The sequence below is a fragment of the Eurosta solidaginis genome, chromosome 3, assembly GCF_040869045.1.
Source record: "Eurosta solidaginis isolate ZX-2024a chromosome 3, ASM4086904v1, whole genome shotgun sequence".
Lineage (NCBI taxonomy): Eukaryota > Metazoa > Arthropoda > Insecta > Diptera > Tephritidae > Eurosta > Eurosta solidaginis.
The window spans coordinates 64,460,774-64,487,620 of record NC_090321.1 but is presented as its reverse complement, the minus strand read 5'-3'; the positions used below and the strand labels follow the sequence as shown (position 1 = coordinate 64,487,620).

At 35.5% G+C, this 26,847-nt stretch overlaps 1 protein-coding gene and 1 pseudogene across 4 annotated transcripts in view; one reads left to right on the top strand and one right to left on the bottom strand.

Annotated features, from left to right (window-relative positions):
• Cam (Calmodulin) overlaps positions 1 to 26,847 on the top strand; it is a 122,522-nt gene that overhangs the window by 40,316 nt on the left and 55,359 nt on the right. For 3 of the 4 annotated variants that reach the window (XM_067772056.1, XM_067772057.1, XM_067772055.1), the window contains one exon: positions 24,185 to 24,359. In XM_067772056.1, the coding sequence (XP_067628157.1) occupies positions 24,185 to 24,359 (175 nt within the window). Of the gene's footprint in view, positions 1 to 11,794; positions 11,818 to 24,184; positions 24,360 to 26,847 lie in introns of those variants that run through there. The other variant, XM_067772058.1, reaches the window with a different exon arrangement.
• Positions 14,538 to 23,390, bottom strand: LOC137247263 (uncharacterized; annotated as a pseudogene).

Below are 26,847 nucleotides of genomic sequence, written 5' to 3'. Positions count from 1 at the left end.
TTTTATCACAAGTGGGCGGTGCCACGCCCATTTTAAAATTTTTTTAAAATTTTTATCAAGAGTCAATATCAGTCCACATGTCAAATTTCAACATTCTAGGGTTATTATTTACTAAATTATCAGGTTTTTTGTGTTTTCCAAAATGTTATATATATAAAAAGTGGGCGTGGTTATCATCCGATTTCGCTCATTTTCAATACCACTCTATTCTGGGTCCAGATAAGCTCGTGTACCAAATTGGTGAAGATATCTCAATATTTACTCAAGTTATCGTGTTAACGGACGGACGGACGGATATGGCTCAATCAAGTTTTTTTTCGATACCGTTGATTTTGATATATGGAAGCCTATATCTATCTCGATTCCTTTATACCTGTACAACCAACCGTTATCCAATCAAAGTTTATATACTTTGTGTGCAAAGTACGCTGAGTATAATAAAAAAAAAATTAAAAAAAAAATTCTAAAAATTTAGTATAACACGATACATTCAAGTCTTATCATCGAAACTAACCGTAACCCTAACAGCCATAAAATGATTTTTTATTGGTGTTTTCACGAAATATTGATATGTATGGCGTTTTTTTTTCTCCTAGCTGTACCACACAAACACTTCTCTTTACAATCGCCTTTGTTTATCACTATGCTAGCAAAAATAAAACAGCTGCAATATTGAAACACCACTAAAATATTTCAAACATTTGATGTCTACCTTGTACAGATGCATAACAAAAAATAGACTGTGGGAGGTGCATATAAATTAGACAAAAAATAATTTATTTATATATTTATACCTTTCATGAACATGAAATGGTATATTAACTTTGGTCCGATGTTTATAACTTTGAGAAATATAGAAGATAGACTCACCATTACTTAATTACCATTGATCAGGACGACGAACTGAGTTGATATAGCCATGTCCGTCCGTCCGTCCGTCTGTCTGTTTGAACGCAAACTAGTCCCTTAAATTTTGAGATATTTCAATGAAATTTGGCACACGGGTGTATTCTTTTATTGTATTAGACATTTGTCGGATCCGGTAGGATAGGACCACTATAACATACATATATCTCCCATACAACCGATCGTTCAGATAAGACGATTTTGGTCATTCCTGTCGCAATTTAGAAAGTGTAAACGTGAAACTCGGTGATATATATTCTAATATATCATAGAAGATATCCTGAAAAAATCACCTTGATCGGAGCTATATATAGTTATATCCCATACAACCGATCGTTAAGATAGAAAGATTTTTTGGCCATTTCTCCCTTAATTTAGAAAGTATAAACGTGAAACTCGGTGATATATGTATATTTTAATATATCATAGAAGATTTTCTGAAAAAAATCACTTTGATCGGGGCTATATATAGTATATATACCATACAACCGATCGTTCAGATAAGGGGGTTTTTTGCCATTTTTTATTTTATATTTATCTTAAAAATCGTTTAGGTGTGTACATCTGTTCACTATATATTTCTTATCTTATACATCCGATTATTTGGAGATTACGAACGGGATAAGATTATTGTTCAGCCCCATTCATGATAGGTATGAAGTCTTCGGCACAGCCGAAGACAGTCCCGTCCATACTTGTTTTAATTTAAATTAGAATGCGCTAAAAATACGTCCAAAAAGCATTGTTTAAAATTATATTCTAGTTGGTTAAAGGAAAAAAAAAATTGAAAACAGTGGCTTACTTACTTTCTCTTGAAAAACTTTGGTTAATCAATGATGTAAAGATGATCCCCCTTTATACGATATTATTCGGCTCTCGAAGTTCGAAGTGGGTGCGATCCCGCCCTTTTCTCATTTCATTGATTTATTTTATACGGTTTCGAGAGCCAGATCTACAGAAAACTTGAAAATATTTCTTTCGACCAAAGCATCAACTTGAAAACAAAAATAGCAATAAAGCATTCAAATAAGAAAATAAAGCAGACCACGCACAAATTTTTATTTTTTTTTGAGTTTTTAAAATTATAATTTGTAAAACTAGTACAAAAGATCAAATTTCGAACTTCGAAATCCGATGACTATGTTTTTGAGCATAACTTCGAAACATGGAGAATCAAATGTTTTGCTTATGGCGCGATCTATCAAAAAAAAATTGGTTCAGTCCAGAAAAAGTTCTTTGAGAACGTTAGTCACGTGCTTCGATAAACATTGATAGTTCCGTTATCGGAATACCACTCGATTCATAGCTTTACTACTACCAGAGATTCTTTTTTTTTTAATATGCGCATATTTTTGCTGCTTTTATGAACGAGTGTTTTTTGCGTTTTGCTTGTTATTTACCAGCTACATATTTATGAGTCATGAATGAATGGCAGTTTCCGATGTCATTACTTTAGAGATCGACCAAGAATGAGCAGCCGGAGCAATTTGCCGGTCATATTTTGTTGTTGCTGTGGTCTTTAATCTTATTTTGCGCGCTTAATGTTGGGTTTACTTGTTTGACAACATTTGAGAGACAGGCGCGTGTAGAGATTTGTAGCGAGATTGTATGTATGTACATATGTATGTATGTATGTAAAACATGTTGTATATAATGTGTATTTATTTACAATTGTATATAAGCATATGGACAAAGCACATGGCTTATCGAAAAAAAAGCTTTTGGCATAACATTTATTATATTTGTGTACCTGAGGGCAAATGTGAATGAGAATTTATAGTAGGCACAATATAAACTCGCACATTCCTAGCGTGTCTGATGAAAAATTTGGGTACTGAATAAAACTGTCCCAAAAGGTTTTCGAAAAAAGAAAAATGCAAAAATGGAGAAGTATTTAAAAATATGCATAAACATTCGAATTTTTTTATGTTTAATTTTCGAATTTTTTCGAAAATGTTTTTTGAGATTGGTTTGCTAGGTTTCAGTTACAGTACCTGGGCGACCGAGCTTTGCTCGGCAACATTGCGTTGTGCTGGCAACGTGTCTTTTTTTAATTTCGAATAGGTGGCAACCTTAAATGGCAACCCTACTCAAAAATGTCCCTATTTTAAGCGGAGTGAAATACCTTTCGTTCGATACCCATATCTCATGCAATTTTTGTTTTCGAATAAGTGGCAACCCTATCAAAATGTCCCTATTATAATGCGAAGTGAAATACCTTTCGTTTGATACTCTTATCGGCATATCTCATGCAGTTTTTTTTCATTTCGAATAGGTGGCAACCCTAAACGGCAACACTCTTGAAAAATGTCCCTATTGTAATGCGGAGTGAAATACCTTTCGTTTGATACCCATATCGGCAAATCTCATGCTATTTTTTTAATTTCGAATAGGTGGCAACCTTAAATGACAACCCTACTCAAAAATGTCCCTATTGTAATGCGGAGTGAAATACCTTTCGTTTGATTCCCATTTCGGCATATCTCATGCAATTTTTTTTAATTTCGAATATGTGGCAACCCTAAATGGCAACCCTACTCAAAAATGTCCCTATTGTAATGCGGAGTGAAATACCTTTCGTTTGATACCCATATCGGCAAATCTCTTGCTATTTTTTTTAAATTTCGAATAGGTGGCAACCCTAAATGGCAACCCTACTCAAAAATGTCCCTATTGTAATGCGGAGTGAAATACCTTTCGTTTGATACCCATATCGGCATATCTCATGCTATTTTTTTTAATTTCGAATAGGTGGCAACCTTGTGAACATTCTGAGTGGAAACACCTAGGTAGAAAGTCTAAGAAGGTGATACAATATCTCTGTGCCAAATTTCATTTAAATCGGTTGAGCCATTCCCAAGAACGTTCGGCTATATAAACAAACAAGAATTGCTCGTTTAAAGTTATAAGAAAAGTTTTTTCTTCTTATATCGAAAGTAAAAAATTAACAATTTAATTCGCGAAATTTGATAAAAATTGCCACTGCTATTTTTCTTTTCGCTGCTGTATATCTATTGGAAAATTTTTTCTTAAATACGCTTCTCGCCCAAGAAACCGCATTCGATACATGGATATCTGTTTTTAATGAAATCAGCCAAGATATGCAATAGCATTCTGGAAATTGGAAGATGTCTCTAGGGTAAAAAAGCCCTTACTGAAGATAATGCCTATTGCGAAGCACTTTTCAAAACTACAAAGGAAAGTAATGCTGATGGGAGAATACATCGTCGCCTTTGCATTTCAACCAGACTTTTCTAACAACATCTGCTTTGGCCGATCTCTGAAGAGCATACGCTCTGAGTTCTATCAGATTGAGACACGTCTAGCTAAAGCACCGGCCCTACATACGGAATACAATAGTGGTACCACCACAATCAACTGATTGCTTTTTCTTAAAAAAATGGAAAGTACAACTATGTATATGGTTGAAGATTTTTGGTTTTAAATGCAGACCTTGCAAAGTTTAAAACAAAAGGAGCTCTTATGACTGCTTTTAAATTTAAACATTTTGGTTTAAATTGTTTTCCAAAAAATTTCCATTTTTCAAACTTCTGAACTAAAATTTATACCCAAATATGTTAAAAATTGGGTTTAACCTCTTGAGTTTAAAATACAAACTAAAGAAGTTTAAAAGCGCGGTAAAGGTAAAACTTTTTGGTTTTAATTTTAAACTTTTCATCAAGTGTCTTGAATAAAATTAAAACCAAAAATATCTTAGAAATTGCTTAAAACTATTTAGTAGTTTTGAAAGTAGTATAAGATAACTTAAAATCAATAATAAACTTTGCTAGGTTTGAAAAATAAACAAAAATGTTTGACCGTGTACGTAAGCTAGGGTAGTATTCAAAGCTTCGTGCCCTAAGTCTTATAGCACAAGCTTGAATAACGTACTTCATACAGGCCCAGTATTCCTACAATCCTAATTTTTCGATGGAGATTTTTCATTGCACGACGATAGCGACATTTAGAAGATGTATCGACAAATCTGGGCAAAGGAAACCAGATACAAAGAAAATAATAGTTTTTCGTCATAAGGCAGGTGACTGTCAGTGTATACGAATCAAGGACGGTAACTTTTGGGGTAAATTGTGCTCCTTATCTGGCTAAAAGGACACAATATCAACTTGCGGTCGACGTAGAACCGTCGCTACAAACAGCATCGAATATTTTAAACCAGCTCATAGGCTAACCGAAGATTTTCTGGCGTTCGAGGACTCGTATATTGTCAATTTTACAGCGCAACCAATCGGACACATTAACAAAAAGGGGCGGGCAATAAGTACTGTCTGATATCGCAAACTTTTCGACCCGTTAAGCTGGCTCGCTCCAGTCGTCATCGTAGCCAAAATCATAATTGAAAACATTTCGCTGGTGTTGAGTGTTTGGCACGAAACAGTTGTATACTTACCCTAGAGTCTAGACCTTTATGCAGGATTACCCTGCGATTAACAAGATTCGCATACCTCGATGGGTGCACTTTACGCAAAAGAACGACATTGAAATTCTTGGCTTTTAGGACGCATCATAAAAAGCCTACATACGAGATAAAATAAAGAATCAGATCCACGTCAATGTACTTCTCGCAAAAACAAGAGTAGCATCCGTTAAAATTATTTACCTAGATTAGAACTATGCGGTGCAGTATTGTTGGCGTAGGTACTTGAGTTGAGTTTTCCCCTTTTTCGTTTGTGCTTGGCGGGGTGTGGCCCGCACCTGGTGGTAAAAGTAAGTGCACGCGCCGCATTAGGGTGCACAAAAATATTTAGGCTGGGGCCTAAATATCCATTGTCATATTTGGTTTAGAGACAAACCGGTTTCGTCGGTGTGCCTTCTTTAGTCCTAAACCAGAGTAGCTCTTGGATCGTCCGTTTTTGGTTCACCCTCAACGCTCGTGCTTTGCTGTCTTATTCAGTCCAGCAACTGAGCCTGGTACTTGAACCTGAAATTAGAAACAGCCTTTGTTGTATATCAATCACGGAATAGTTGAGACCTTTTCGATTCGTCTGTCATGGATTGGCAATGAATGATCTTTCGATGACCAACACCCACTATACTTTCATATAATCTGTAAATTTGTATGACAAATAATTTCGTAGCAATTCATTGCACAATTTTGGTAAATCGCATATTTGGTGCTCATAAAACTCTGTTCCCATTTGTTCATACGGCTGACATCAGTGCGTTGTTATGGTGTTGTTGTTGACTGCCGTAAAAAGCGTTAAGCGGAAACTCAACACCGTATTGCGCTTATTTTCTTGGTAAATAATAGATGTACATAGGTACGTGCATATATTTTACATTTCTACTTATCTATTCTAGTTTGTATTTACATTATACACTCTTTAGACAATCTTTTTTTCTTGGCTTGTGTATGTAATTTTTTGTAAATTTTGCAAATTTTTTGACGTTGCTTGTCGGCACTGTTTGCCCCAAACTGTACTTTTGTATGCAAATTAAAACTTGGTTCACTGCACCACCAATACCATATCGACTTTTTCCAAATTTCCAGAATGGATAAATAAACATAATACCAAAAACAAGTCCAATTTTCACAGCTATTCTGCAACAGATGTCGCAGTGCTGTGAATATCAATTGCCAAGAACCTGAATACTTAAAAAAAAAAAAATACTTAGAAGTAGAAATAATGAAGACAAAAAAAAAACCGCTGTGATAGCTGAATGGTTATAGCAGCGGCGCCTAAACGTTGCCGATGAAGGAATTTAGAAGTTCCCGAAATGGATCTATACAGTCAGTTGTCTACATTTTTTCCTTCTATTCTAATTTAAAATTTTTTCAATTAAGAAAAAATATATCATAACAATAATAATGATAAAATAATTATTGTTGCCTTGAGCTCGATTCAAACTCGCGATCAAACATAATACCACAATAACCGACGGCAATGAAACTCCCAGAAGGTTTTATGGGGTGCTGACGGTGAAGAAAATTTCATTGTGTTTTATCAATCTACTGGTAGACGGCAGACGTTTTCCTGTCTCAAAATAGGTTCGCCTACATTCTGAGCCTCGCTTCCCCGCTTCTTTCTCTATACCAATCTCGTCTACTTTATCCTCCGTTTTGCTTCTTATTTTTGTGCACTCCTTATTCCTCTCATCTCCCTCACACACCAACCGCAACTTCCACTCTCACTCCCACCTCCGCTATCAATTCAACTCTCACTTCCAATGCGAAACAACCAAAACAAATTTTAAGTAAATAATAAAAAAAAATCGACAAAAATTAAAAAAAGGAGAAAAGTTAAAAAACTAAGAAAACTCAGGAAAGGAAAAAAAAACTAAAAAATAAAAAGGAGCAATCCCAATTTCAGATGATATATTGAAGTATAGATTTGCAATTGTATGAGAAAATTCACTTTGACCAAAAATTCACTTTCGGCACAAATAATAATAAAAAAAATAAAACATAAACAAATTAAACTAAAACATAAAAAAAGTTTTAAATCAAAGTAAAGCAAAATTTCAAAAAATTTAATTAAGATTAAATTTAAAAAAAAATTATGCAATGAAAAATAGAAAAAATAAAATAATAGAGAAAGCACCAAAAAAATAGAAAAATATTAAATTATAAAATAATAAAAAGAATAAAAAAAATTAAAAACATAAAATAATGAAAAAATAGAAAAAATTTAATTACAACTAAAAAACAAATAAAATAGTAAAAATCAAATAAAGTAAAATCAGGAAATAAAAAAGTAAAAAAATATACAAAATAAAAATGTATAAAAAAATAAAAAAATAAATAAATAAAATTAAAAATATTAAAATAAATAAAACAAAATGGCAAAATAAATAAGAAAAATAAAATTCCAAAAAAAATTTGTATTATAAAAAAAAAATAAAAAAATTAAAAGTAGTAGAAAATAAAAAGAAAATGAAGAAAAAAGTTATATAGTTTGGTAATACCGTGAGCATCTGATGATGGATTATCCATTTTGTAACGGGTTCATGAATGGTACCTTCAATTCATAAGAACAATCATGCTACTTCTGTTAAGCCAGGAATCATAGATGTAGATAGGCAAATTCCCTAGGATCAATCACACCTGTTAAATCTTTTCTACTGGGAGTATACTATGTACATATGTATCTCTGGCTAAAATATATACTCCGCCTCCTTGTTTAATTGGAGTACGTATGTATGCGCAGCACCTTTTTATCCCGTGGCGGTATGTTACTGTTCTGATGTTGCAACCGGTGGGGTGCATCCTCTAGCTTCAATACACATGAAAATCAGGCCTTGTCTTTGAAAGTTTCGAAAAACTCTCTTTCAAGGTGCTTATATTGTACAGCATTATTAATTTAACTTCGATGTACTTGCTGAATCGAAGAGTAGAAGCGGTTGTCGGCTTGTCCCGTAACATTCTGATCTTTCTTTACAACCGCATGTTTCGATAGATATCTGCCGATAGGAATACCTGATATCTATTAGCGCCACTGTCAGAAACTCAGCAGCTGCTTCGTTCATCTTTTTCGTGACAACCGGAGTCGCATCGTTTTCTCTTTTTAGGGCTGTTTACTCATGTAAACTTTGAAATGTATACGCCCTTTACACACAAACTTCGTTCACAAATACGTTTTTTTAGTTAACACTCTAAACAGACTTGAGAAAACGTAGTCTCTTTGTTACCTCCCTCTATCTTATCAACCACATCGTCGCAACAGCCTCTTGCTGCGGCAAGATCACCATTACTTTGCATGGTGGTCCTCAGCTACATAGCAGTGCGCTGTGGAGTTGGGCTAAGCCCTCACATCATTGACAAGCTGCCAGCAATAACAATGTTCTAAGAAGCCCCAAGTCTTACGTAGTAACTTTTCCTATGCTTCGTATAATCAACATATGTGACCCGGCCTATGAAAAGGTGGCTTATGACTCAAAAAAGAAATTGCGAGAAACAGCTGTTAACGGCTGTTTTTTTTTTTTTTTTGAGTCATAAGCCACCTTTTCATAGGCCGGGTCACATATATTTCAGATGTGTTTCGACCAGGGATGCACCTTAACGTTAAGCTAATCGTTTATCAAAAAATTTCCACCGTTTCCGTTGAAACACTTCGAAATATTATCGATAAAGAAATTATCAAGATAAATTGTATCTCGTTTTTAATCGAAACGAAAAGCTTTCGTTAACATTAAAAACGTTAACGAAAACGTGATACTTTATGTTTGAATTGTGCTGGCAATGCTATAGCCATGGTGAAGCCGTAAGGTGGCAACAACGAGCGCACATATACACACAAACTCTATGTAATTTGTTTGTGTAATTCGTTGGTGGTAATGTCAAAAATACTCTGAGAAATGTTCGTACTGTCAAAATTCATGAGAAAAGTTGCAATCAGCTTGGCTAATGCTTTCACCTTTAATGACTCCGCCATCAATCAGCTTTGCCAGCATAGTTTGAAATTAATAATCAACATAAACGATTTGATTTCGTTTTGATATGGCAGAAAACGAAACGAAATCATTTCGTTAATTTGACGATCTTAACGTTAATAAACGAAACGAAATGACTTCGGTTCGTTTATTAACGTTGATTATCGTAACGAAATGATATCGTTTCGTTGGTTAAGCATGCCTGGTTTCGACTCGTTTTAATATTAGAAAGAGACAAATAGAATGAAACAAAACGGTCGTTTTTGGGCTTTTTTGTTTTTTACGGATATGGTAGCGCGGTTTCAAAATCGAATGTCAAAAACACGTATTTGTCAAAGCGGCAAAGGCGAACAAGAAGCAGCAGTGGAACTACCTCTGTATCATAGTTTGAAATAATCATCTTCAGCTGTCTCTGGTAATCAAAAAGCACCCTTTTTAATCCAAATGCACTAGAGTGACAACCATGTTGGAACGATCGAGCGAGCCCAGTCACAATGAAGTTTTTCATATATGTACATGCGTTCAACGCAATCTTAGCCGTGTTTTTTACACCGTATTCGTTTACGTTTGCGCGTAAAAAAACGCGTATCCTCGCTTAGATAAAGCTTAGGAGACCCATCTAGCGGCAGTGGTTAAATAACTACGCTACAGCATAGGGTGTACCGAAAAGCGGAGACACAACCCTCTGATGGCCATAGTGTATAACATATAGCTTAATCAGTTGCGATGAATTGTGGACACGCACCATTTTAAGAGGTGATACATAGAATTAGTAGCTGTGTTTTTTCACGTTTATACGCATTATACTCAGATTTAGCTGAAATATGTGTCCATGTTTCACCCTATGCACTAATTCCATGTATTCTATGCGCGTCCACTATCTATAACAACTGGTTCAGCTATATGTTATACACAGAAATACAACAAAGGGTTGTGTCTCCGCTTTTCGGTACACCCTGTTGTTGAAATTTAGTAGTATTAATTTTATGCGCAGCAATTTCAGAGGAGTATTCAAAGTTTGATGCTTAGCAGTCCATATAAATTTTAAGCGTAAACGTTTATAGATGTAAAAAAAACACAGCTCTATGCATTCCAGTAACATGGCCAGTGGAAAAAATAATTTCCCTTGTAAAGTGTGAACGCACCCTTAGCCAAAGCAAATGTCGAATTATTCTCTTATGATTTGCTTGCAACAAAAGTTGGAAGTTGGCGACTTTTTCATGTCAGATAGCGCCAGTGTCGCTCAATCGCTGTTCTCCATAAAAATACGTGCAATCTCATCAAGCTCATCATGCACAAAATTAAACGCCTGTATATGAAAAACTGCTTATGTGACGGTGCCTTTAAACGGCGAGCTGGTTCACTCTGAATCATACATCAAATTTGTTAGTTTTTAGAGTTTTTCATATTTGCCAGTTGACTGAAACAAATTAGTGAAAAAAAGAAAGGAAAAAAAGAAGCAAAATAAAATTAATATTTGCTGCTTTGGAATGAGATTTGCGCGTTAAAAACGGATGTGCTCTTTCTAAATTGAACAAAATAAAAAACAAAGAAACAAAATATGTACAATTGTTAGTACTTCAACGATAAGAAATTGGAAGGGAGTTATTTCTCTACTGCGTAGCAGTGAGTCGCATTATGTGGCCGTTGGTGGTTGGTTGTTGAAAAAAAAACAACAAAAAACAAATTTGAACAGCAAATATCAAGCTTGACAAAAAAATTTAAATTTGCCTGTAACTGCTAGCAAGTTTAGCAAGCACAATAACAACAACCACTGCATTTTAGTAAATCAATTTCCGCTGCTGCAATTTTTTTGTGTATGCCGTTTCAATTGTTAACGGAGCGGTAAAAAATGGCGGTAAAAGCCTAGTTGAGGGGTCGACTGCTCATACGCTACCAAAAATATCGAGAGAGGTGTAAAAAGACGCGTATTGACCTCGACAATCCAGTTGAAGTTGGCGATTTTCATGTGGTTGTTGTAATGTTTGTACCCACAAAAAAAATTTTGAACGTAAGTGTTTTGCGCGGATATAGTTTTGGTCTCCAAAACAGTGTTGGACCCACCCAGGGTAATTTTTTATAAGCGCGGTCGAAGGCCGCCAATGCAGAAAGATGTTCTGCGCAAAAATACTTCGGATGCCACCCCGGTTTCGCTGGGACCCGCGGGTCATATTTCGGTTTTTCGTTAATATCTTTTGAACGAGTTAAAATTTTGTATTTTTCGCCTTCGGATTATTGTTGTCGAGGTCAATACGCGTCGTTTGCCACCTCTCGATATTTTTGGACGCGTATTAGCAGTCGACCCCTCAACTAGACTATTACCAAAATGGCAAAATTGTGATTAAAGAAAAAAGTATGCCAAAAGCATAATAAAAGCTAGCAACAAAAAAAAAAAAAAAAAACGATCATATTCCGAAATTTTATTTTCAATTTGTTACTGCAATAAATTGAACGCTATAAATCGCTAGAAAACTAAGCACGCGGATTATAAAATTGATATTTTAACAATTTGACTTTATAATGGTAAGTGTTGTTGTCTCTGGGTATATTTTATTGCCCTAAATTCTCTTATCAGCTTATAGCAATAAACGTATATAAAATTGTTGCGTCAGAAAACATTTTGCCATAAAATTTGATAATTCTTGCTTATCAGTAGGTTTTGTCATATTTTTTTTCTTCTAATTTCAACCATAACTCTGTTTTAATGCGCTGACGTGGACACTGCTGGTGTGTCGTCAATTGCGTTGAAAATAGTATGTGTTTTCGATATATTTTATAACATACCCAGTTGTAAATGTATAGATACATCGATACTTTAGGCACATGATGTAATAAAGCCAGGTGTTCTATGTAGTGACAGCTCATTCTGAAGACTCCCACATATTACGAATTATGAGAGAAAGGGGAAGAACAGAAGAGGCCGTTTTCTAAAATAGTACTAAATTTGATACTTTTTTGAATAAAAGCATTTAATTCTTGATGATAACGAAAACGGATTTTTTTTTTAGTTTTTAAATTAAAATATAACTTACATTAATCTTAAAACTTAAAATTTTTCCTTTTTGTATATTTATATATTCAGTACTACTCTGAATCACTTCAACCGATTTGGATGAAATTCGGTATATGGATAATGTACTATTTATATATGTAATACTCCTATATTTCTAGTAAAATATGCTCACGATGAGCTTGAAGGAGACTGATAATTAAATGCTTCATATCCGTAACAAGATTTGAAATATAAAAAGGGATATGTTCGAGCGGTTTTCTACATGTATGCCATATCTTCCTATTTACTTTGAAAATCGACATAAGTAACTTGCACGACAATTTTGAATTTTAAAATTAAGACTTTCGATTTATGGAAAAATTCGAAAAATATCTCTTGTTATTAGCAGGGACGGAAAATAATTATTTTTTTCGGAGTCGAAAAAGTCCGGGTCAAAGAATTGTCCTAGGTGAAAATGTTTGAGTTCTCAGGTATCCCTATAGCAGTATCATGTCGAATCATGCATCCTTTTTATTTTTCGAACTTTTTCCATAAAAGTCCACATATAAAAGTAAAATCTGTATTTTTATTTTTTGAGTCCGATAGAACTAGTTAAACTCGGCCTTTAAAAATAAAAGTCCGGAAATAAAAGTTAAATCCGGACTTTTATTTTGGCCTTAATAAAGAAACGGCTTATCGGAATTAAATTTTTTTTTATTTTAGGGCCGAGTTTAACTAGTTCTATCGGACTCAAAAAATAAAAATACAGATTTTACCTTTATATGTGGACTTTTATGGAAAAAGTTCGAAAAATAAAAAGGATGCATGATTCGACATGATATTGCTATAGGGATACCTGAGAACTCAAACATTTTCACCTAGGACAATTTTTTGACCCGGACTTTTTCGACTCCGAAAAAAAATAATAATTATTTTTCGTCCCTGCTAATAACAAGAGATATTTTTCGAATTTTTCTATAAATCGACGTGGCATACCAAATCCAGCATTTTCCATATTTTTTTTACAAAGGAGTTCAATGAAAAAAGATTTCCGGACTTTTATTTTTAAAAGTCCGATTTTAAGTAGTTCTATCGGACTCAGGTAATAAAAATCCAAAAAAAAAAAATTTTTATCTTGATCCAAATATATTAAAGGCGAAAATTAATAGTTTTGCAAGGAATTATATTATAAGAGGAATAACAGTTTCCGCCCCTGGTTATTAGAGTTTAAACTCTGTCGCCCGGTTTTTCAGTGCGACTTTGAGTTTAATAGGGTTTAGCATTGTCACTTTGGCCCTTTAACTGAAAGGAACAGTAAAATTCTAATGCCTAGGACCAAACAGTAAAATTAGATTGAAAGTAGTTCTCTGCCGAAGCTGCCCAGCCCTGCTCTAAAGTGAGATCGGCTGTTTTAATAGGAGTTTGTGTGTTATCTACAAAGTAGTCTAAGAAGTTCAGTGACTTTTAATTTTTCAACTATTTTAGTTTAACATTTTCGATTTATATATTTAAGTTGTCCTTTAAAATAATATTTACAATAATAATAAAAACAGATACACAAATACACATTAAGTGATTACATTTCGGTATATGATTTTGTTAGGATAACATGTCTGTTGTAAACACAGTAAAATATCCATACGAAGTCATTAGTTGGTCATATACTAAAATTTATTAATTTCCTTTCCTCTCACCACTATAATTTTGTATTCAATTTACGGTAATTGTTTACTTTTGGGTACAACTGCTAAAACTCTTCCGAAAATATCGGAAGAGGTGTCAAAAGACGCGACTTGATCCCAGGACCACGAATCCGAAAGCGGAAATTAGAAATTTTACTTCTCTTCGGAGATATTTGCAAACAAAATGGAAACATTTCATGTGGTTGTTGTAATTTTGATGATTTTGTTGTACCCACAAGAAAAACTGTGGGTAAAAGTGTTTCCGCGGATATAGTTTTGGTCTCCAAACCGGTGTTGGACCCACACATGGTAATTTTTTATAAGCGCGGCCGAAGGCCGCCAATGCAGAAAGGTGTTCTGCGCAAAAATACTATGGATCCCACTCTCGGTTTCGGAGCGCTCCGGGGCCATTTATCGGTTTATCTTTTCACAGAAATAAAATTCTTAATTTCCGCTTTCTGATTCATGGTCCTGGGATCAAGATGCGTCTTTTGACACCTCTCCCGATATTTTCGGAAGAGTTTTGGCAGTTGTACCCTAAGGTAAACAATTACCCAATTTGCGTACGACTAAGCTTCGTCATTTGCTTCGTCGTTACTTTCTGCTGTGATAGTTTCTGGTACCAATATGTACTTCATATTCAGATCTGTTCACCTCAGTGGCATTGTTTGGCATATACATTAATCTATGCGAAGGATGTACTTTGCCTAGTAAAATTTTGTCGTTATATGTAGCACGTGAAACGTATGTTTCACCTAATTCCGAATAACCACCAACCACAGCTCCACAGGTACATGTCCATTTAAATCGGCCACCCATTTATCTTTGAAATTATTTAGTAACTCGACGTTTTGACTAAAACATTACTGCTATGTGAAGCGTGTGCGACACCTTTTGCCGGTGCATAGGCGGCAGGCAATAGATCTTGAACATAGACACGTGCTGCATACGTTGGATTACCATCTGAATCTGTTCCAATTTGTATAGCATCAGATGGTTCAGGTAAGGCCATTGGTACATTTCTAGATCCATTTAATTCTAATTCGAAAAGTGGTGTCCACATCGGCATATTGGTATACATATCAGCCGCATCGGAATTATATATGTAATTTCTTATCCAACTCCGACCGTTCTCCGTAGGGTGCACTCGGTTGCGTGTGCATGGTCGTCTACATTCTGGACAATAGTTTAGATGATTTAATGCCGCGAACAAGCAACGATTGGGAAATAAATGACCACGGGTTATTGAATATATTCGATCGGTTTTCTCATAGAACTAAAAAAATGGCAAATTTAAATGATTTTGTTGAAAAAATAATGATTTTTTTGAGAATTGTCACTAGTTTGAACTATAGAAAAGTCAACACAAAATAGAATTGGAGAAAAACAGTGATGCTGTTGCATACTTTTCCAGGAAAGTTGATTTGTATGGGTTTTACTACAATTTTTCCTCTGAATGAAAAAGCAGTTTCGCAAAGAGGCAAATTGAGTTTGAGAGTGGGAGTTCAAGATGACGGATTAGAAAGAGAAGCTGCCAACGTCAGTCACCTTGTAATTACATCATGCTTTAGGCATGAATTGGATCTATGTATGCATGCCAGTCAAAATACACGTTTATTTCATTTGAATACGTGTGTTTTACAGGGCGCATGCATACTTTATTACATCCTTTGTACTTCTTCTGTATGCATATGGTTGTATTAGTTCGGAATGCATACAAAAGCACTAGAAAAACATGTATACATTCATATATATGTTTCATATCTACGAAAGGATTGAACTATAGGAATTTATTCTACATACGTAATTACAGTAACCATTACATTGATATGATTGGATATGACGCAACTTGAAGCCATCAACCTGGATTATAGGGACCATTAATTCACGAACAATTCTTACCGGTCGAACCTCACCATCCTCAATATTTTCTTCAAAATAATTCAATGATGGTAAAGCATTCTGGGGTCGAATAGGTCGTAATAAGTCCTCGAAATATTGTTCCAAGTTGCCCAATCTTCTATCAGTTATTCATATCCTGGAGTAATTTTCGACAAAAGAATTGTTTCTGGTACATACTGTTACGAATATTAGCAAAACTAAGGAGTGCTGCCAGCTCTAAGCCGATCTAAGCAGTGACGTGAATGCACATCAATAATTCAATCATTATGTATCTACATAAACGAATTAATAATTGCGTCTACACATATGTACACATTCCGACGAGCAACATTTACATACAAGGCAGCGAGAGATGAGATGTCACACACCGATGAATTTACTTATACGCTTATGTGTGTGCGGGAGACTGTAAACTACAAACACATGCATATACCTTATCTGAGTTGTCACAAGAGAGAGCAATAATTTGTGCACATAGTTGTGGCTGGCGATTTTGTAGCCGAAACAACTAGTAACTTCTGGAAATCGAAGAGCCTAGAAGTATGCAGCGTAAACTATAAAAGCGATGCAGGCGAGTAAGAAGTAATTCAGTTTGATTTGAATTGTCAAGCAGTTACGAGTAAGACGATATCTAGCGAGCAATAGCACTATTATTTTGAAAGTCAGTTTCCTTTAAGATATGAGTTTGGTTATTAAGCTATTCGTTGCACAGTTTGAGTGTTATTGTGAAGTATTTTAATAAAGGCCATTTTTTCCGTTATTCAATATTGGAGTTATTTATTCAACAGTTTAGCGATACGATCCTAGCAAAAGGGCAAATAAGAGGATTTGCAAATAAAAAATTCGTTACAATTGGTGTCAGAAGAGGAATTGTTGAATAAATTCTAGAGGACAACAAGGACATGGCAAAGTTAAGTGAATTGAAGATCCCGCAACTGAAGAAGGAGTTGGAGAGCCGTGGATTGAATACAAGCGGCGTTAAACTCGAACTTCAGGCACGGCTACGAGAAGCAATGGAAGCAGAAGGAATTGATGTGGAAGAGCATGTCTTTCATCTTGATGGCGAGGAGACAACAAAAATTGAAGAGAAGAACGAAACATCGCAGACGGTTACCAGTACAGACTTGAACATGATTTTAGCTACAATATCTGCTCAAACATCGACAGTGTCATCTCAACTGGCAGAACAGCAGACATATATGGAATCGCAGGAGAACCGTTTAACATCCAAGATGGAAGAACAGAAGACATATATGGCATCACAACTAGAATCGCAGGAGACACGCATAACATCCAAGATTGAAGCACAAGAAACGCGTATGTCAGAAATGTCGACACAGATTACATCGAAGATTGAAGCACAAGAAACGCGTATGGCAGAAATGTCGACACAGATTACATCAAAAATGGAGACACAACTGAAAGCACAAGAGGCACGCATAACAGTACAACTCGAAGCACAAGAGGCGCGTATATCATCAAAACTCGAAGCACGTATGGACGAGAAAATAACGCAGTTTGAGGAAAAAATCGAAGCCGAGGTGGATGCTTTGAGAGGTCGTATACAAGAGTTGCAATTAAACCGCCCAGCTGTTTCAGCAAGCAATACAAAGGTAAAAACACCATCCTTTGACGGTTCTGTTCCTTTCCAGGTCTTTAAGCTACAGTTTGAGAAGACCGCAGCAGTGAACAACTGGAATGCGGAAGATAAAGTTGCTGCACTATTCGTGGCATTGAAGGGGCCAGCAGCGGAAATTCTACAGACGATTCCCGAAGGAGAGCGGAACAATTATGAAGCATTGATGGCTGCTGTAGAACGACGTTATGGAAGCGAGCATAGGAAACAGATATTCCAAATTGAGTTGCAAAACCGCTACCAAAAAGCAAATGAAACATTGCAGGAGTTTGCTTCAGATATTGAAAGATTGGCTCATCTTGCAAATGCGGACGCACCCGTGGAATACACTGAAAGGGTAAAAATCCAGAGTTTCATAAATGGCATACGGGACGTGGAAACGAAGCGAGCTACATACGCAAACCCAAAGCTGACATTTTCTGAAACGGTATCACATGCATTGACTCAGGAAACGGCCTCACTATTGAGTAAACCAGCATACAAAGCTCATCGTGTAGAAGTGGAAAGACCAGATTGGGTAGACACTATTTTGGAAGCACTGAAGGGATCACAACAGAAAAATGCCGGAGTTATTAAATGTTTCAAGTGCGGCAACCCAGGTCATATTGCACGACATTGCAGCAGCGGTCCCAATAGCTCCAACAATGTGGGTGGTCGTAAACGCAGAGCAGAAGGTGATGAGCAAATATCCAAGACCACTCAATCGTTAAACTAAATCGAGTCAGCCGCAAGGGGCGACAGCTGGCTCCCGCAATTGAATGCCCCATAATCTCTATCTCGCAGATTGGAAGAAGATCGAGCAACCTTACTGTTGGAGGACATGTGGACGGAAAGGAACGGTTATTGACTGTAGATACGGGTGCATCTCATTCCATCATTCGAGCGGATTTAGTCAACAAAAAGATAAGACCATTGCTTGGAGCAAGATTACGTACAGCCACGGGAGAGGACACTCAGGTAATTGGAGAAGTAGAATGTGAAGTCGCAATTGGGAACGTCATGGTAGTACACAATTTTATAGTGGCAGAAATTGTTGATGAAATCATAATTGGAGTGGACTTCTTAATCGACCAGGGCATCAAGATCGACATGCAAAGCAAGACGATGCGATATAAAAACATGGATGTACCACTTAATTTCGGCTACGAGAGAGGCTACAGCAGTAAACGAGTGCTGGTGGAAGAGAGTCAGCAAATACCACCAAAATCCGAAGCAGTCATCTGGGCAAAGGTTGATGGAGATTGTGGGACAAACAAATTGTGGGTTGTCGAAGCAGCAAACAAATCAGCACTAAACATACTTGTAGGAAAAACCCTGGCTATGACAAAACAAGATGGACGTATTCCGGTAAGAGTACTCAATGAGTTCAAGTCACCACTCAAACTGACTAAAGGAGCTATTTTGGGAAGATGCCAAGAGGCTGAAGTGGTTATTAACTGTGAACAGCTCCAGGAACACGTTTCAGCTAGTAATACTGATCTTTCAAATGACATCACGGCATGGATGCAGGGACTAGAGGAAGCATATCAGAGTAAGGCAAAACAACTGCTCCTAAAGTACGCGAACATATTTGACCAGGATGATTCTAAACCAGGCCGCACCAACGTTGTGAAACATCAAATTGACACTGGAGATGCGAGACCGATCCGTCAAGCTCCACGTAGTGTTCCACTGGCGAAGCGGGAAGTTGTGAGTCAAATCATTCAAGAAATGAGCGACAGCGGCGTCATCGAACCATCAGCTAGTCCATGGAGCTCACCGGTAGTACTTGTAAAAAAGAAGGATGGAAAAATGAGGTTTTGCGTGGACTACCGGAAGTTGAATGACGTAACGAAAAAGGATAGCTACCCATTGCCAAGAATTGACGACACTCTGGACTCGCTATCTGGTACGAAATGGTTTTCCACGCTGGACTTGAAAAGCGGCTACTGGCAAGTGGAGGTGAAGGAGGAAGATAAAGAGAAAACAGCCTTCAGTGTCGGTGATGGTCTTTGGCAATTTACAGTGATGCCTTTTGGACTTTGTAATGCACCAGCTACTTTTGAGAGACTCATGGACCAGGTACTGAAAGGACTACATTGGAAAACATGCTTGGTGTACCTGGACGACATCATCGTATTGGGCAAGAACTTTGATGAACATCTGAAGAACTTGGAGGAAGTTTTCCAGAGAATAGCTGGCGCTGGTCTGAAGTTAAGTCCCAAAAAGTGTGCGCTGTTTAAAAAGGAAGTCAATTATTTGGGTCACAAGGTAACGACAGAGGGCATCTGCACTGCGAACGAAAAAATAGAGGCTGTACAGGATTGGCCAAGACCACAGAATCTACATGAATTGAGAAGTTTTCTTGGGCTGTGCACATATTACCGCCGATTTGTACCAAATTTTTCCAGCGTAGCCCATAGCCTCCATGAGCTTACAAGAAAAAACAAAGCTTTTGAATGGAAGAAGGAGCAAGAAGTGGCTTTCCAAACATTGAAGGAGCGTTTGTGCACTGCCCCAATGTTAGCATATCCGATTCCAGGAGCAACATTTATTCTAGATACAGATGCAAGTGGATATGCTATAGGAGGCGTTTTATCACAACTGGTCGATGGACAGGAGAAGGTAGTTGCATATTACAGCCGTTCGATTGGAAAACCAGAGAGGAACTACTGTGTTTCGCGGAGAGAGCTGTTGGCATTGGTAGAGTGCATTAAACATTTTCACAAATACCTCTACGGCCAGCGATTCCATGTCAGGACAGATCACGCAGCATTGAAATGGCTTCTGCAGTTCCGTAATCCGGAAGGACAATTGGCACGGTGGATCGAGCGACTTCAAAGCTATGACTTTTCCATTGAGCACCGAAAAGGTAGTACCCATGGAAATGCCGATGCAATGTCACGAAGGCCATGTAGTTTGGAATGCAAGCACTGTTCAAAGGCCGAGGCTAAAGAAGACATTATAGATGTCCCGCTAATGGCTATAACGTGTACGGATGAATGGGACAAGGAACAACTAAGAAAGTGTCAGCTAGAAGATACAGATCTGTCACATGTTATGCAAGGGCTCGAACGAAACGAAAGACCAAGCAGAGAGGATATGTCAGCAGAGAGTCCCATTGCGAAGTCATATTGGGCACAGTGGAACAGTTTGGAATTGATATCCGGTTGCTTGCATCGAGTATGGGAGAGTGAGGATGGTCAGTGCAAGAAGAAACTTATAGTTGTTCCCAGAAAGAGGATTCCTGACGTGCTCAGCGAGTTGCACAATGGTCCAAGTGGAGGCCATCTTGGAATCACGAAGACACTCGAGAAAATTAAGCAGAGATTCTATTGGGTTGGTTGCCGTCAGTCGGTCACCGAGTGGATTGCCAATTGCGAGGTATGCAACAGAGCGAAAGGGCCCAAAACCCGAAGTCGTGGCCAGATGAAGCAGTATATTTCAGGTGCACCATTTGAAAGGATCGCCATGGATGACGCAGGTCCATTTCCTACTAGCAACCGCGGAAACAAATACGTACTGGTGGTTATGGATTATTTCAGTAAATGGCCAGAGGTATACCCAATCCCAAACCAAGAAGCAGAAACAGTAGCAGAAGTGGTTAAAAACGAATGGGTTGCAAGGTATGGTGTACCAATGGAGTTACATTCTGACCAAGGCAGGAATTTTGAATCAGCTGTGTTCCAAGAACTGTGCAAGAAGTTGGGCATTCGAAAAACACGGACAACTGCATTGCATCCTCAGTCCGATGGTATGGTGGAACGTTTCAATAGAACATTGGAGGAGCATTTAAGGAAAGTAGTCGACAAGTACCATAAGGACTGGGATACACACATATCATTATTCTTGATGGCCTACCGATCGGCAGTACATGGCACAACGGGCCAAACTCCCGCAAAGGTAATTTTTGGCAATGACCTTCGACTGCCAGCTGATTTGAAGTATGGGATAGATGCCGATGCGGAGAGGAATGTCAAGAAATCCACTGATGTCTTAGAAGAAGAGCTGAGAGAGATACACGATCTGGTAAGGCAACGAGCAAAGATTATGAGTGACAAGATGAAAGCGAGGTACGATAAAGCAATTAATTCGGAAGGGTTTCAGGAAGGAGATTTGGTGCTGCTATACAACCCACAACGAAAAAAAGGTTTGTCCCCGAAATTGCAGTGTAACTGGGAAGGCCCATACAAAGTTGTAAAACGGATCAACGATGTAGTGTACCGCATACAAACCACTACCAAACCACGAACCAAAATGAAAGTGGTTCATTTGGAGAGATTAGCAGCGTTTAGATCGAGAGATTTGTCTGATCGGGACGATCAGACTTAGGTGGAGGGCAGTGTTACGAATATTAGCAAAACTAAGGAGTGCTGCCAGCTCTAAGCCGATCTAAGCAGTGACGTGAATGCACATCAATAATTCAATCATTATGTATCTACATAAACGAATCAATAATTGGGTCTACACATATGTACACATTCCGACGAGCAACATTTACATACAAGGCAGCGAGAGATGAGATGTCACACACCGATGAATTTACTTATACGCTTATGTGTGTGCGGGAGACTGTAAACTACAAACACATGCATATACCTTATCTGAGTTGTCACAAGAGAGAGCAATAATTTGTGCACATAGTTGTGGCTGGCGATTTTGTAGCCGAAACAACTAGTAACTTCTGGAAATCGAAGAGCCTAGAAGTATGCAGCGTAAACTATAAAAGCGATGCATGCGAGTAAGAAGTAATTCAGTTTGATTTGAATTGTCAAGCAGTTACGAGTAAGACGATATCTAGCGAGCAATAGCACTATTATTTTGAAAGTCAGTTTCCTTTAAGATATGAGTTTGGTTATTAAGCTATTCGTTGCACAGTTTGAGTGTTATTGTGAACGATTTTAATAAAGGCCATTTTTTCCGTTATTCAATATTGGAGTTATTTATTCAACAGTTTAGCGATACGATCCTAGCAAAAGGGCAAATAAGAGGATGTGCAAATAAAAAATTCGTTACAATACATTTCATAAATACGAATAACTTTTTGAACACAATAAAGAAAAATAGAGTCCTAAATTATAAATGTGCATACGTGCGTTCAGAAAACGGTATTTTTACAAACACGATCAATGATACAACATGCATATTTCATGCATGCATATAACTTTTTCCACTTAGGTACCAATGAATTGTTCATACCTTGTCACTAATACAGCACGCATTCTTTTTGTATGAATAAATATGTTTTGAATTCAAAAAATATGAATCTCAAATACCACTACTCAACAAATTTTGATCAACTTTAGTCTCCAAGAATAAAATAGGCCTTTCCTAAAGTGAAATTTTCTCCTGATTCCGAATATGACTTCCATTTTCCTGTGGCCGATCTAGTTTCCGAGATATCGGCGAGAATATGAAAATTCTTTTTGCAGAACACTACTTCATATAGGTAGGGCAAAAATTTATAGTTTTCATTTTTTCGTTTTAAACTGTTGAACTATACATTATACTAATTCCCATAAACATTTCTTGCCTTCACCTCCTTTCAGTATCTGCAGTAGTTTGGCCACTATGCCAAAAAACGTTGAAACAATTTTGAGAAAAAAAAGAAATTTTTTACAAAATTTCAGATTTAACCACTTCAAAATCGGAAAAATTCTATGGACGAAACAAAGTTAGCCCTCCTATGTTGTAGGTAATTTAACTACGAAAATTTTAAGCATACCAGTACAACAATCGGACGTGCCGTTGAGACTATAGCCACGTTAGCTTGCAAGCGTCTCGATAGATCTGCCACAGGAAAATGGAAGTCATATTCGGAATCAGGAGAAAATTTTACTTTAGTAAAGGCCTTTATTTATTTTTGGAGATTTTTTTTTGTCGAGTAGTGTACTTTTTCAGGCATTTAGAATTCATTCCTCCTGTTGCATACAATTTATTTTAACTCGGTACATTCACGGACAAATGTATTGGCATAAGGATTTTTTCCAGTTTTCGCCTAGTTTTAGAAAAATTATTTCAAATTTTTGTTTTCTATAACATTCTGTACAAATATGTAATAAATTTAATATAAACTAATGGTCAAAATCTTACTAAAAATTAGCGAAAATTTTAAAACTTTCAGTGATTGAGATTCATAAATAGATACACCAAGCTAATTAGATTTCTCCTGATCAAAGAACACGAAACCAAATCGATCCTACCAAAAATCTGGATTTTTTTTAAGCTGACTAAGATTAACATTATACCAAAATTCAATAATCTACAAAACAGCATACTCAGAAAAATTCTATAAAATCTTGGTGAACATTTTAAAATTTTACTGAAGATTCGTATTTTGAATTCAATTCAATTTGAATTTTTGCCAATTTTGCGTAAGATCTTGAACATCCGCTTATATAGAATTTAGTACATGTTTGTATAGACTTTCATAAAAAAATAAGGAACAAAATTTTCTAAAGCAAAACTAGACGAAAACTGCAAAAAGTCATTGAGCCAATACTGTTTTCAGTGAGCGTACCTACAATGCTCCTTCAAATACACAATGTCTCTTGTAGTAGATTTCTTTTTTTGCAATACATCGAAAATTTTTCATAAACTTCAGTTTTATTAAAAACTCTTAAATTTTAAAGTTATTTTAAGAAAAATTTGTCGTATCCGTTCTCTAACTTACACTTCTTATTTTTGCCTCCATTTCAGGCTGACCAACTCACAGAAGAACAAATCGCTGAATTCAAAGAGGCATTCTCGCTCTTCGATAAAGATGGTGATGGCACCATCACGACAAAAGAATTGGGTACCGTCATGCGATCGCTGGGACAAAATCCAACAGAAGCCGAACTGCAAGACATGATAAATGAAGTCGATGCTGACGGTAAGTAAATAAAAAGAGTTTTAATTAAGCTCAAAAATTAAAATAAATTACTTACTAAAAAGAGTTAACTGTAAAATAAAGTATAGATAAAAATTATACAAAAAAAAAAAAAAACGTTTAAAAAAATTTACAAAAATAAATCATTTAAAAAGAAATTTAAAAAAATATATAAATATAAAAAAAATTTTCAAATGATAAAAAATCAGAAAAATGTCCATGGAACAGATTTTAATGATCCTGATGACGACTTCAGAATGAATTCCAAATACCGACCAAAAAGAAAATTACCAATTCAATGAACAATTGTGGTTTTATTTAAATTTGGCCTTGAGCTTATGAAAATAAAAACTTCCAGAAAATTAAAATGTTGAAAAATATGAACATTAAATTGTTAAAAAATTATAAAATATCAAATGGTAAAGACGAGTGGATATTCGTCTCGAAATGAAAAATAAATTCATAAAAAAAATTAAATTAATAACTAATTGGAGCGATTTACTTCTGAAGAGATTAATAAAAGCTGCGCTTCTTTCCAATTTGCGTCGTGCTCGTCAATTTTTCCTACAAATTTGTGGGACGGGGGACCAACATGTTTTATGCGCACTCCGAACGGAAGCTGCAAGCCAGATGAATTTTCACTGAGAGGTTTTTCATGGCAGAAATACACTTCCGAAACCGAAAAACCTTTTTCTAATTGAAAAAATTTGTTTCGGTGTGGTAGGTGAACAAAACCCTTGTCAGCAAATATAAAAGAATAAGAAAGTACTATAGAATCAAATATCATTCACTAAAAATAAAAAAAATAAAAAAAGAACAATAAACATAAAAAAACTAACAAGTTTTTAAAACATTACAAAACGATAAAAAAAAAGAAATCAAAATGAAATAAATGTAAGGCTAAATAAACGTATATATAAAAAAAGAAAAAAATCACATTAATTGTTACAAAATAAATAATACAAATATAAAACAAAATCAACAGGAAGGATTATAGGGATTAAGACCTAAACAATTTTCAAAATATAAAGAAAAGTATAACTACTAAAATAAATCAATAAAATTATTATTATAAGAAAATAAAATAAACAATATAACGTCGTATAAACATAATTTTCAAAGAAAAAATGTATAAAATTAAAAAACAAAAAATTGCAAAATTAAAATAAAATTAAAATAAAAAAACAAAAAATGAAAAAAATACCATAAAAATATACAAAATATAAAAACCAAAAGTTGGACAATTAAAGTAACATAAAAAACAAAAAAAAAAAAAATAATAAATACTACAAAATACAAAAAATAAAAAAATTAACGAAAGAATAAAAAATATAATAAAATAAAAAAAAAAAAAAAATTTATAAAAAAACAAAAATAAAAAAAAATAAAATAAAAAAAATTAAAAAAAGTAAAAAAAATAAAAAAAAAAAATAAAAAAATTTAAAATTAAAAAAAATGAAATAAAAAACAAAATAAAAATAAAATAAACAAAATTTAAAAATAATCCAAATAAAAACAACAATATAAAAAGATGCAAAACCATCAAAAATGAAGAAACGCAAATAAATAGATAAATAATAAACAATAAAAACATGTTTAGGTAGAGAAAGTAAAAGTTGAACGGTCATAAAAAAAATTTAAAGCAAAAATTAAATATAAATAAAAAAACGAAAGGTCAAAAAAAAAAAACCTTGAAACACCAAACACGGGATATAAAAATTAAAAAAGACTAAATAAAAAAAATTGGAAAAAAATAAAGAAGTTAAAACCAAAAGCAATTAAATTAAAAAATATAAAAAATCTTTTCCGAAATCGAGACCATGTGACTATTATTGCTATAATAATTTTGTTATACAAAAATAATAGACACAAAGAGGAAAGAGAAAATGCGGTACACACTAGAGAGTCTTCACATAGGACCCTGGATAAAATTTTTAAAATGTAGACCAGAGTTTGTAGACGTTTGTGTTCACATCATTGATTTCAATAGTCTTCGTTAAATCAAAACGATATTTTATAATGAAAGTAGACCGATTTTAAGTTGAATGATGTTTACTGCTGTTTTCCGGCCTAATGATATAAGAGCTCATTATGGATGACCGCGTAGCTTCAGTTTTCAGACTAGTTCGACTGTCCACTTCGTTAGGGTAGTAGCACACACGGTCATTTTTTCCACTGGTTTGGGAAAGCTTTTGCTTCACCACTTGAGTGTTCTTGCGAAGGACAAAGCCTCTCCTGGTAAATACATATATGTGCCTACGTCTTCACATTTGTAAAAGGAGCCGTAACGTGTAGGTGATATTTAAACTTGGTTGATAGGCTATAATCAATGTAATTTACTCCAAGGGAATAGTTTTGAATAGGGCCGCCAGCTTTATGTCAAACCGGGAGACTTGGGTGTTGAAGGATGAAGTGTTAAAACTAAAATTGACATTTCAGACGCTATTGTATAGTTTCGCGAATAAACAATTGAATGTAAGCCCAAGTGATT